Source organism: Dermacentor silvarum, chromosome 3, assembly GCF_013339745.2.
Source record: "Dermacentor silvarum isolate Dsil-2018 chromosome 3, BIME_Dsil_1.4, whole genome shotgun sequence".
Lineage (NCBI taxonomy): Eukaryota > Metazoa > Arthropoda > Arachnida > Ixodida > Ixodidae > Dermacentor > Dermacentor silvarum.
Window position 1 is genome coordinate 40,261,752 of NC_051156.1, and position 12,941 is coordinate 40,274,692.

General features: G+C 48.1%; 1 protein-coding gene across 1 annotated transcript in view; it reads left to right on the forward strand.

Moving 5' to 3' along the window:
* Positions 1–12,941, forward strand: part of LOC119443797 (uncharacterized) — a 454,815-nt gene that overhangs the window by 121,010 nt on the left and 320,864 nt on the right. The window contains exon 5 of the mRNA XM_037708465.2: positions 591–758. Within this exon, the coding sequence (XP_037564393.2) occupies positions 591–758 (168 nt within the window). The remainder of the gene's footprint in view (positions 1–590; positions 759–12,941) is intronic.

Here is a 12,941-nt window from a genome sequence, read left to right on the forward strand (position 1 = left end):
ACAGAGACGGCATGGAACAAGGACGAACGCAGTACAGGAGGGCGCATACAAAAACCATAGCCCGCTGTAGAACATACGTAGTCTAGAAGAACTTGTTGTTGGGTGAGTTGGTACATATTAGCGAACATTGGTTAACTGCGCTAACAAACGGACCACAGAGACTGCATGAAGCAAGGACGGACGCAATACAGGAGGGCGCTCAGAAAAACCATAGCCCGCTGTAGAACATACGTAGTCTAGAAGAACTTGTTGTTGGGCGAGTTAGTACATATTAGCGAGCATTGTTTAACTGCGCGAATAAACGGGCCACAGAGACATGGAACAAGGACGGGCGCAGAACAAGGACCCGTTCTTGTTGCATGCTCTCTTTGTGGTGCGTTTGTTCGCACTGTTAAACAATGTTTGCTGATTGCGCAACTACACTGCGCGAGAACACTCATTCGCGTCAGCGCGTTTGCGTCGGCGGTGAATATCCAAGCACCTCCAGCCAAGAAAACGGAGCGAAAGAACCAAATAAATTAATTTACTCTAATGCTGTGATTGTAGTAATTTGGGTTGTGGAGAATGTTGCAATTGTGTCATCTTTACAGCAATACGTATGATTGGATGGATCAACTGGACGGCGACCCGCTGCAAGGACTTCTCCGATTGGGCTTGTGGAGGACGTGGAATTGAAGCATCAAGCCTTGCCATAAGCGAAACCGCTGAAACAGCCGCCGAAGACTACGCCATGGAATACGCAATGGAGTTGATAGACAGTACGTATTTGGCACTGCTCGCCAGCAAGAACAAACGAAAAAAAAAGCTGTATAATATGGCTAACGCGCTACAGGGGCTATAGGTCAGTACCAGCGCACGTTGCTCGTACTGGTGCGCTCTATCTATATGATTGCTGGCAGCAAATTGAACATTCTTCTGTCAGAAAACACAAAACCAACGCAAACACTTACTGCACTATGTTATGCGCACAATCCTGTTTCGTTGAACAAGCTTTGGAATCTCCGGCAATGCTTGTTTTTGCGTTGCACAGGTCACACATTCAATCTTGTTTCGTAGTGACGCACTACACCTTCCATATTACTTTAGGTGTATTTAGCATTATTCTGGAACGTCAACTAATGTGCGGTTTGTTTGCAAGTCTTAAGTCCTTGGGCAGCGTAATGTAGCTCCGGGTGTAACTGTCTCATTATTAGCAGTATTAAAGAGCTCTATCTTTGCTTTCTGCAATATAGGTTACAGCGATATGTGACATCTTAGTCTATTGGCGCTATTAGCGTTAGTCTATGTCGTATACCGCGAATTACCCATGGATGTTACGGCCAGTGACCGTAAAAGTCACCCTAACCGTGATTACGTAGCAACACGGCAGCGCCCATGCAACCGAGACCGCCTAATTCGATTCGAATTCGCGTTTGCTACTGACTCTCCGCCCTGACAGCAATAAATGGCAACATCAGTCATCGCTTAGTATCATCTCACGCTAAGTATAAAGTATTAGGTATGTTTTGTCATTATAATGTCTTTATTAGCATTTGCGACCCTATAAAGTAAAGGTATTCCAAATGCGCCTATTCCATTTCTGCAGTCAGCCCTCCACGTTTAGCAAAAAAAAAATGTTGCGGGCCACCTCCACTTCGCCTCGCTCTCACGCGACGTCCAGAAAACCGGACCTGCTATGACATGTATATACTGTTGTGCATAATTAGACAAAAATATGTTTCCAGGAGTTCTATATATATATATATATATATATATATATATATATAGGCCCAGAATAGTGAACTATTCAGTGGCTTTTTCGGTTTTAGCCTTTCACTATTGCAAAAAAGTCTTTGGGCTGCTCCCACTTTGGGTGTGTCACACGACGTCACAAAACTGCGACAACTCACCATGTTAAAGTTACGTGTACGCTATAAAGATACATTAATGTGTTGAACAATACTGAGCTTCTCTTGGAGCAGCCGAAGACTGCCCCGTTGCGAAAGGTATGACAAATCGCGGCGTGCCGATCACTCTGGCACTGGCTACTCGGAGGTTACGGAGACAATGATTTGCGTATGAAAAAAAATCTTGCGCCGCAGTATAACATTGTCGACCCTTTTCGACATGTATATAACATCGCTCTTCCAACGTTTGTTTGCTGAGGATCCGTTGTACCGGCATTCTTATCCTTCCGTTGTGCGCCGCCGTGATTTTCGACCAGCCAGCGGAAGTTAGGTAAATGGAAGCGCGCCAATCGTTTGCGCGCGCACCACCCTCCTGATCTGGTTATCGACTTTCTCTGCGTTAGCTCGGACCCACCGCAACGCTCATACCTTCTGCGTGTTCCTCGCCTCTTGTCAACTAATAAGTTTTGAAGAACTTAAATTGTCAAGATAGGCAATGCTATTCGGTTTGAAAGCAAATAAAGGAGACCGCCTCCAAACAAGTAGAGCGTTTGATTGGGCAGTTAAAACGCTGCGAGTCACTTCTTGATCCTTGCGTCCGTGGTTACGTAAGTTTGACGTCAGGAGATTGCAATAAAATTAGATTGGAACTGACTTACAGTATAGGTCGCTTTTTTGTTGAATTGCGACTAGAAAGGCCGCGCGGATCCGTAAAAAGTGGTTTGATTCCCCTTTAGGAGATCGAATCACAGCATTAGAACTTGTGATGAGTTTACGATGCACAACGCTCTAAAGGCCAAATTGTTCTCGGTACAATTAATTTAGTACTCCACTCTAGTATGGTACGTTATTACAACAGTGAGCAAACGGCAAATAGGCACCGCGCCGACGATGCGGCTCGGGAGACCAGTTATGAGGGTGTTACCGTTATTACTGGCCAAGGAGACTGCAAGGAACTTCTAAGAAGCCGTACCGACGAAGCAACGCACTGCTATCGCATAAACGTACGTTATGGTGTCAACGCCAATACATTTTTACGCCAGTCCATACAACCGTGGAGCATATATCGACTGGATTGCAAGCAGACGCTTAGCAAACGGCTTGAGCGGCATACAGCCTTGCTCTTGCCTGAGTAGTCCTGCAGCTTCTACAGTGCTGCGAGTAACTACAGAGATAGAGTGTAGATATCGCAGCGTGCCCAGTAGGGTCGCGTACAGGACGGCACTCCACGTCAGGATGTCGAAACGAAAACAATTCGGATTCTATATGGGTTCAGGTTCAGACTTTTCTGCATCATAAGATTGACACGTTACCAAGGAGATTCATACCGAGCTGGTTAGGGTATATAGTGGCCAACACTGTGCATTGTCCAGCTCGGTATGAATTTTTTAAAATATTGTCCCTTCGAAATGCAGAAAGGCCAGATCACCTGGTCGCTCTGCAACCAAATTTCTCAAAGGAGGCTGCTGTTTTTGATTTGACTCGCCCAGCGGTGAAGTGCAGTACTATATAGGACATATTTATGTTGTGCTAGATGTAGAAGGACGTCCACTCATGTTCATGCATAATGTGTACACCTGTTTCAAGTTTATGGTACCGGTAATGCCAAGTTTCCGAATGCCCCTTGTATATCAGGCATATGCTCTGAAAAGGCACATTCTACGTTAATTATGTTTACAAGTAACACCGAAATTTACTCCCCGTCCCGGTGCAGTTGAAAAGTCTTGCAGCTGAGTGATTAAAGATCTTGTCGGCTACTAAAGGCACTGTGCACCAACTGATCAATGGAGAAAATGCTTGTGGTTGCATCAGCAATGTTTTTCGTCTGCTCCCTGCAATACATTCTGACGGCATCACTGCATTAATCATGGTTACTTCACAATAAATGGCCGAATATTCGTCTTTCGTGTTCCGGCTGTGGCATGTCCAGCCTCTCGTTGAATCTGAGATCAGATGTCAGTATTAAAATGTGAAGCGAGGATGCGCCAAAAGCCGCAATCAAAAGATCCACATGGACCATTAAGCTGATATAAATGTGTGGATTTAAATGACTGATTGAAAACATTAAAGTGAGGCTTCTTTTTCTACTGGCAGTGGGAGGTGGGTATATAATTTATTTTTAGTCCTCTCTCCTAATTTTCAAATTATTTCTGCTTTAAAATTTTCTTCTCACCTACTGAACTGCTGTGGCCGCAACTAAAAGGCAGCTCGTTCATATAAAACCACACTTTTGCATTTTCTTTTATTCCCCGTGGAGCTGCTGCTACTAAAGCTTGCTTACTCTCAAAGAACATATTTCATAGAGCTTCTCTACGGACAAAGCAATCTTCGAAGCTTCGGAGCGACTCAAGGAATGGCTAGCGTTCGATATCACGTGCTCACTTTCGCCTTTGCGCTGAACAAGCACAGCGCCGATGCCAACACCACTCGCATTGGTGTGAACCTCTGTTGGTGCTGAGCGATCGAAGTGGTGAATAAAAGGCTGCGACGTCAACTGGAGCTTTAATTGACGAAACGAGGAGTCGCAAGCTGTGGTCCACTTAAAAGGAACGCCTTTCTGGAGAAGGCGCGTGAGAGGATGGGCCACGTCAGCAAATCTGGGATTCAGTCAGCGAAAGGAGGAGCGTAAGCCTAAAAAACTTCCTAACTGCTTGACACAGTGAGGTTCCATGCCTCTACAGCCGCAGTCTTTTGTGGGTGCGGTAGAATACCTTTTTTATCGACCTGATGTCCTAGCAGAAGATTTTGTCGTTCCCCAAAATGACACTTCTTAGATGTAGAATTAGCCGAGCAATACGTCGCGCTTCTTGTGCTCGACAAATGATCTTAGTAATACGGTCATTGTTATGAGCGAAGTAAGGAAACATGGTGTCGAGTATGTAGCGAGGCGGACGAGCATAAAGAAGGAAGAACGGTGAGTAACCGGTGGTCTCGTGTCTCGCGGTGTTGAAGGTATAGGTTACAAAAGGTAGGATGCTGTAACAGTTCTTAAGTGCGGAATCGACATACATAGACAACGCGTTGGTAAGCGTTCTGTTTGTACGTTCGACCAGACGATTAGTTTCGGGATGGTATGGCGTCGAATAGCGGAAGCTAGACGAACACAGACGAAGTCTTTCTTCGACAACGTCTGCAGTAAACTGTCGCCCACGATCGCCGATTTTAATGCGAGGAGGCCCATGTCGCAGAATGACGGAATGTAACAAGAAAATAGAGACTTCTGTTGCTGTTGCCGATGTCAGCGCCGCCGTCTCACAGTAACGGGTCAAGTGGTCTACCCACACAATAATCCAACGATTGCCATTGAAGGATCGCAGGAAAGGTCCCAGGAGATCTAAAGAAGGCTCGCTTGAAGGCGTAACTGGCTGAAGTCAACCATGGGGTGCGTTTGGAAGTAGCTTGTAACGCTGGCATTCTGTGCAGCTGGCGATGTACCACTCGGTATCGTGACGCATCTTGTGCCAGTAAAAGCGTTCTTGAGCACGGTAGAGTGTTCGTGTGGAGTCAAGATTGCCTGAAGTTGGATCGTCGTGCATGGCGCATAGTACTTGAACGCGGAGGCTCTTGGGGACAACTAAAAGGTAGCGCGCGCCAGTAGGTGTTCTTGTACAGGACGCTGCGACGTAGGCGAAAACGGCTATCTTCTAAAGGCTCCTCTGTGGTCGAGAAGAGTGTATCCAAGCTCTTGTCCTTCTGCTCGGATATGAAGGCACCCATGTTAGGAAATGCCGGCGATACAAAAGCGATGTATTGGTCGAAGTTATCAGCGTCGTATTCAGTCGTCGGAAGTGGCATCCGAGAGCATCAACGTGTCGCGACCGCTCTAGTAGGAAACAAAATCGTACTCCTGTAGACGGAGAGCCCAACGCGCAAGTCGAGCAGAAGAGTCCCGAAGATTCACGCGCCAGCACAGTGAATGATGATCCGTGAACACTGTAAAGGGAGGCGCCCGTATAGGTATGAACTAAAACGTTGCACCACGAAGATGACCGCCAAACTCTATTGCTCGGTAAGTGTATAATTGTGTTCGCAGTGACTCAAGGAACGGCTAGCGTACGATATCACGTGCTCACTTTCGCCTTTGCGCTGAACAAGCACAACGCCGATGCCAACACCACTCTCATCGGTGTGAGCCTCTGTTGCTGCTGAGGGATCGAAGTGGTGAATAGGCTACGACGTCAACAGGAGCACTGATTGACGAAACAAGGAGTCGCACTCTGTGGTCCACTCAAACGTAACGCCTTTCTGAAGAAGGCGCGTGAGAGAATAGGCCACATCAGCAAACCAGTTATTTAATCGGCGAAATTAGGAACATTATAAGCCTAAAATCTTCGTAACTGCTTCACACTGTGAGGTTCTTTAAATGCCTCTACAGCCGCAGTCTTTTGTGGATCTGGTCGGACGCCTTCTTTATCAACCTGATGTCCCAGCACAAGGTTTTGTCCTTCCCCAGAATGACACTTCTTAGAATTGAGGACAAGGCCAGCCTTCTCCAAGCAGTTCAGAACCAACTCGAGGCGCTTGTTATGCTCACTAAATGTGCGCCCGAAGATCACACGGTCGTCAGGTAGCACATGCAAACTTCCGATTTCAAGACGCGCAGTATAGTGTCCATGAACCGTTCGAACGTTGCGGGCGCGTTGTACAGCGCGTGTGATGTGTTTTGTTGTCACTGATCTCGGGGGCGTGCGGGTGTTATGAGAGATGGAGAGGGAAGAGGCATGGCAACACAGCAAACAGATTTTTTAATTCTCACACGAAAGCCAAAAAACCTCAAACTAAAACTCAAGTGCACACAGAACTAAAAGACAATGAATAAATAAAGGTTAACAAAAACAACCTAATGAATCACTAAATATCCTTAACTTCACCTCCGTTAGTCTTAGGCCCTTCCTACCCCAAAGTCTGGCATCACTGGCCTGCTGTAGTGACGATAGAGGAAAGTCTTTCTTACGAAAGTCCGTCGATGGGCGTATTTTCCCGGCCGGAGTCTTGTCAACTCTTCAATGTGGTTGTTTCGCCGACCGTCGCATAAAGGTTGCTGCGTAGAAGTCGGTCTTTCAACGGGCTCGTCTCGGAAGCCTGGGTGACCCGGTCGCTGTTGCTGACGTGGCCTGGGAGAGGTGACGGGTTAGGCCTAGCGACGTCCTCGGCCGCTGCTTCCGTCTCGCTCCTTTCCCGAGAGCCGACGTGGCGTTCCGGGGATCATCGAGCGTGCCGGTCTGCCTTGGAAGAGGGGTCCTTTCTGGGGTGCCCGGTCCTGCCGTGAGAGGCTGCAGCCGGTCCAGGAGCCTCACTCGAACTTGCCGAGGTCGACGGCCACACCATGGACGGCCAACGTCACGGACTCGGCCAGACCCCCAAGTCTCCCGTCGCCAGTGCGGTGCTGGCGATGCGACCTTCCTGGCCCGGAACCACGTCGATAATGCTCAGACAACGCCGTTCATCCCTCGATCACGCCTCGGGTCACGCGCCTCGCGCGCTCGCGCCGTTCAGAACGCTCCGCTCACATCGTCCTTGTCTTCTTTTATGGCGCCGCCGGCGTCTTACTCATGACATGGCTCCCCTTTTAAGAGTTTTTTCTCAAAAAACTGCTTTCTCTTGACCTTTGTGGCGGCGAACTTGACTTTCGTTGTGGCTTGAATGCTCTTCTGTGCGTCGTCTTCGCTTACCACTCATCACCACACTTCACTGCACTGTCGCGCACGTTTCACCATTTGTTCTGTTCACACAACACTGCACTCAATTGTTCGTAATGCTTATCGTCCCAAACACTCTATAAGAATAAACTTGGTATCTATACACATTTGTAAGAGCTGACAATTCCACTGTCCGAGGGCATTCCTAATGATAGTCCTTTAGTGGCATACCAGTTATACCTGTTCTATTTTTTCCTCCTTTTACGGAGCTCCCACGCTTCCCTACGTATGGCCTGCTTCTTCCTCTTTCCTCCTCTAGCACATTTCTTGGGCGGCTTGGAAGCTCTATGCCTTAACTCTGGCTTCATCTTTTTCTTTGGCGCACCCATCTCATGCGCACGCGTTTTCTTGCGCTGCTTTCCTCTCAATCTCCTGCTAGCCATCTTCCTACCCTTACGTGTTCCGTGCACGTTCTTCCTACATTTAAAGGCTGCCTTACTTCTGGGGCGATTAGGGTATCTATCGGCTTTACCTTTGTTCATTCTTATCGACCAGCCCATCTTATGCACACGCGTTTTCTTACGCCGCCGTGTCTTCAGCCTCCTCGGAATCCTTTTACCCTTACGCGTTGCGTCGCTTGGGTGGCTAGGGCATCTATCGTCCTCCTCGTTTCCCTCGGAGTTTGACTGGCTCCTCACGTCTGATGCTTGGCTATCCTTGTACTCATTCTCCATTACCAACCCCCTATTGTTACGAGGTGAAGCTACTTCCCCTTCTCTTTTCTGCTCTTTGGGCATGGAAATCTCTATCGGGGCGTCGGCCATCCTCTTATCCTGCTCACTATGAGTCAAAGGCTCCTCAGTGGTGAGCTTCTCAACGCCGTCACGGGCGCTATCTAATTTGCCTACTTCTGGCATCTCTCTCGTGTCATGCAGCTCCACTACGCTATTGGGTCTACTCTCAATCATAGACTCCTCCTCACGCTCTTTCATTTGTAATGCCTGTAGCTCTTCTCGCAGCTTCTTGAGCTCTTTCTGTTGGAGCTGCCTCCTCTCCTCGTAAGCTTTTTCGGCTGCCGCCTCGACGCTTTTCCTTGCATCTTCAATTAATTTGAGGCCTTGCTCCTTGCTGAGCTTCTGTTCGCGAATAGTGGCCGATATCGCCTCCCAATCCATCTCTGCAACTTCCGAGAATCAGTGACTGGGCTGGATAGAATCCGGGAGCGGATCCTGGCAGGCTCGCCAATTGTGATGTGTTTTGTTGTCACTGATCTCGGGGGCGTGCGGGTGTTATGAGAGATGGAGAGGGAAGAGGCATGGCAACACAGCAAACAGATTTTTTAATTCTCACACGAAAGCCAAAAAACCTCAAACTAAAACTCAAGTGCACACAGAACAAAAAGACAATGAATAAATAAAGGTTAACAAAAACAACCTAATGAATCACTAAATATCCTTAACTTCACCTCCGTTAGTCTTAGGCCCTTCCTACCCCAAAGTCTGGCATCACTGGCCTGCTGTAGTGACGATAGAGGAAAGTCTTTCTTACGAAAGTCCGTCGATGGGCGTATTTTCCCGGCCGGAGTCTTGTCAACTCTTCAATGTGGTTGTTTCGCCGACCGTCGCATAAAGGTTGCTGCGTAGAAGTCGGTCTTTCAACGGGCTCGTCTCGGAAGCCTGGGTGACCCGGTCGCTGTTGCTGACGTGGCCTGGGAGAGGTGACGGGTTAGGCCTAGCGACGTCCTCGGCCGCTGCTTCCGTCTCGCTCCTTTCCCGAGAGCCGACGTGGCGTTCCGGGGATCATCGAGCGTGCCGGTCTGCCTTGGAAGAGTGGTCCTTTCTGGGGTGCCCGGTCCTGCCGTGAGAGGCTGCAGCCGGTCCAGGAGCCTCACTCGAACTTGCCGAGGTCGACGGCCACACCATGGACGGCCAACGTCACGGACTCGGCCAGACCCCCAAGTCTCCCGTCGCCAGTGCGGTGCTGGCGATGCGACCTTCCTGGCCCGGAACCACGTCGATAATGCTCAGACAACGCCGTTCATCCCTCGATCACGCCTCGGGTCACGCGCCTCGCGCGCTCGCGCCGTTCAGAACGCTCCGCTCACATCGTCCTTGTCTTCTTTTATGGCGCCGCCGGCGTCTTACTCATGACAGCGCGAAAGGCATTACATTAAATTCAAATAATCCGTCGGGCGTTAGAAATGCAGTTTTTTTCTTATCGTCAGTGTGCATAGGTATTTGCCAGTAACCTGACCGCAGATCAACAGTTCGCGCAAGCAGGTACACGTCTGCTTTAGTAACGGTGTTTAGGCGTCGGTAATCAACACCGCAGATCAACAGTTCGCGGAAGCAGGTACACGTCTGTTTTAGTAACGGTGTTTAGGCGTCGGTAATAAACACAGCATCGCCACGGACCGTGTTTCTTTTTCACCAATATGACTGGGGATGCCCAATAGCTAGATGACTCTTGACTCCCTTGTTTAGAATTTCTTCCACTTGATCACCGATTATCTTGCGCTCTGTGGGAGACACGCGATAGGGTTTTTGTCGAATCGGTTGGGCAGATCCCGTGTTGATGCGGTGGCGAATTCTAGACACAGGGATCGATGCCGGGCCATCGTGCTTCGTGAAGTCGAATACTGAGGAGTGATTCGAAAGGAGCGCCAACAACGCCCGACGCTTATGGTCACTGTGCGATTTAGTGACCACGGAAATGATCTTCGGGTCTGCACAGCGCATGTTACTGGCTTCTTCTGTGCCCTGAAGTTCTGTAAGCACTGCCATGAGTATCGGCGAGTCTTCTTGAAAGGTGGTAAGCTTTAAGCCTTCAGACAGGACAACCGCTTCAGTAGAACAATTTATCATCCGCAGCAGTGTGCATCCATTCAGCACCGATACAATGCAATGAGGAACCAATACATTTTTCTTCAGGCAGTTCACACGTACAGGATTCACTGCAGCATCAAATGGGTTGCGAGTAGAACAGAAACACGCATCGCGGATAAAGCGGACACAACTGTATCCTCGGAAACACAATACACACCCTTGGCTTGGCGAGTCTTTCAACTTCACTGATGAAGCACTTGCGCCCACACAGAGTCTCTCCCGTTCGGCAGTCAACATTGGCGCCACACAATTGCAAAAAGTAGATTCCTAAAATCACATCGTGGGTGGAGCGAGGAAGGACAGTTAACCCAGCGTTAAAAACCCTACCTACCAAGGACACATGCTCATTACAAACTCCTACCGGGTATAATGAGTCACTCACTCCACGAAAACTTGTGCTCTGGTCCCAAGGAAACATGACCTTGCCTCCCAGAAGACTTTTAAACAGCACACTCACGACGGAAACAGTTGCGCCCGTGTCGACTAAAGCCTTGGTAGCGACTCCGTCAATAAACACATGAACCCTATTCTTCAGCATCAAAATCTGTCGGCAGAAAACATTTCCCAGCGACCTCGCCTCCATCGGCCGCGCTGGATAGTTTTCCGGCGGGGGTGACGGGAAGTGGCGCCGTGGAGATGGTGACGGCTGCGTGTCCATAATACGACCACTGTGCCACGTATAGATGGCATCGATTACCCATAGCACGATGGTCGACGTTGGTTACAGTACCTAGCTATGTGACCTGGAGTGCCACAGCTGTTGCACACTGGCATAGGGCGAACTTCGGGATGCTGATTTATTATTTTTTTTTTATTTCAATACCCTAAAGGCCAGAGGGCATTACAGAGGGGGGGGGGGGGGCTACAATCAGAATGCACAACAAAGTTGCAAATACAAACGAAAATAGCAAAATACCATAAAAAACTATAGAAATAGAGCGTATACAAATCAAAGCAGGAAAGCACACAAAATGTCATTTCACAATCGAGACGTATACTATATGAAATATCGACTTCATGCACATTGACGCGGTTAGGGTTGCTGAGTGTCAATTCGATCAAGATACATCTGCAATTCTGTGTTAAAGAACTGTATGTCAGTAACGGCAGCTATATGTTCCGGCAGATCGTTCCACTCCTTCACTGACAATACAAACAGCGAGTTCTGATATTTCAACGTTCTTGCGAAAATCGCTTCAACTTTAAGACGATGATCTCTGCGTGCAGAGATACGATGCACCGGAAGAATATTCGTAGTTGCAAAAACTGCATTGCTGTGATACATCATATCAACCTGGCTGTCTTGTTCTGCACAGATTCAAGCTGGCTTGAAAAGCCAACGCTATTTGGAAGCCATATTATGAAAGCATGTTCTAATGCTGGCCTGATCAGCGTTGTGTAGGCATACAGCTTCGTTTCGGTATTGGCAGCTGACAAATGGCGCTTTAAGAGCTTTACTTGGTATAAGCTCTACATGAACGTTCCGCGTTAGATTAGGCGAGAAGTGCACACCCAGATACTCAAATGACTGCGTTTTTACTATTATGCTGCTGTTAATCGAATAGGTATTCGCAGGAGGATTGGTGAGCGTAGGAAACGTTATCAGCTTTGTTTTGTCGATGTTGATCTCCATTTACCACAGTATGCACCACTCATGTGAGCAAGTTATATCAGCCTATAGGAGTGTTACGTCAAGTGGGTTATTTGTCTGTATATCACACAGTCATCGGAGAAAATGTGTATGCTAGAAGTTGTGTTGTTAGCTATGTAATTTATGCAAATTAAATAGAGAAGCGGCCCTAATACTGACCCCTGTGGCACGCGCCATATCATTGCAGTAAAGATAGAAATGTGATCTCTAATCTTGACGTGTTGAACGCGACTGCGCACGAATTCTTCAAACCAAAAGGTGGTATGTGGTGAAGTTGCCGTTTACGTACCTTCTTATTTAATCTTCAGTGTGGCACCAGATCAAAAGCATCGAATTGCGGCCGCCGTGGCTGGGATTCGATCCCGCGAGCACGAAGTCGCGGGATCGAATCCCGGCCACGGCGGCCGCATTTCGATGGGGGCGAAATGCGAAAACACCCGTGTACTTAGATTTAGGTGCACGTTAAAGAACACCAGGTGGTCCAAATTTCCGGAGTCCCCCACCACGGCTTGCCTCATAATCAGAACTGGTTTTGGCACGTAAAACCCCAGAATTTCATTTTTCAGATCAAAAGCTTTTGATAAATCTACAAATATAGCATCAACGTACTGCAAAGCATACAAGTAGTCATGAAGATCGCTTACTAGTTCAAATACCTTTGTATGAAAGGACTTCTTATATGTAAATCCTTGTTGTTGTTCAAGCAGCAGACTGTTGTGGTTTATGTGGGACATTACGTGCGTCTAAATCATATGTTCGAACAGGTTACAGCAAAGTGACGTCAGCGAGATAGGCCTCTAATTGTTAGGAGACGTGCTTACGCCTGCCTTGAATATCGGAATGACGTGCGCTATCTTCCAGTCATCCGGAAGACAAGCAG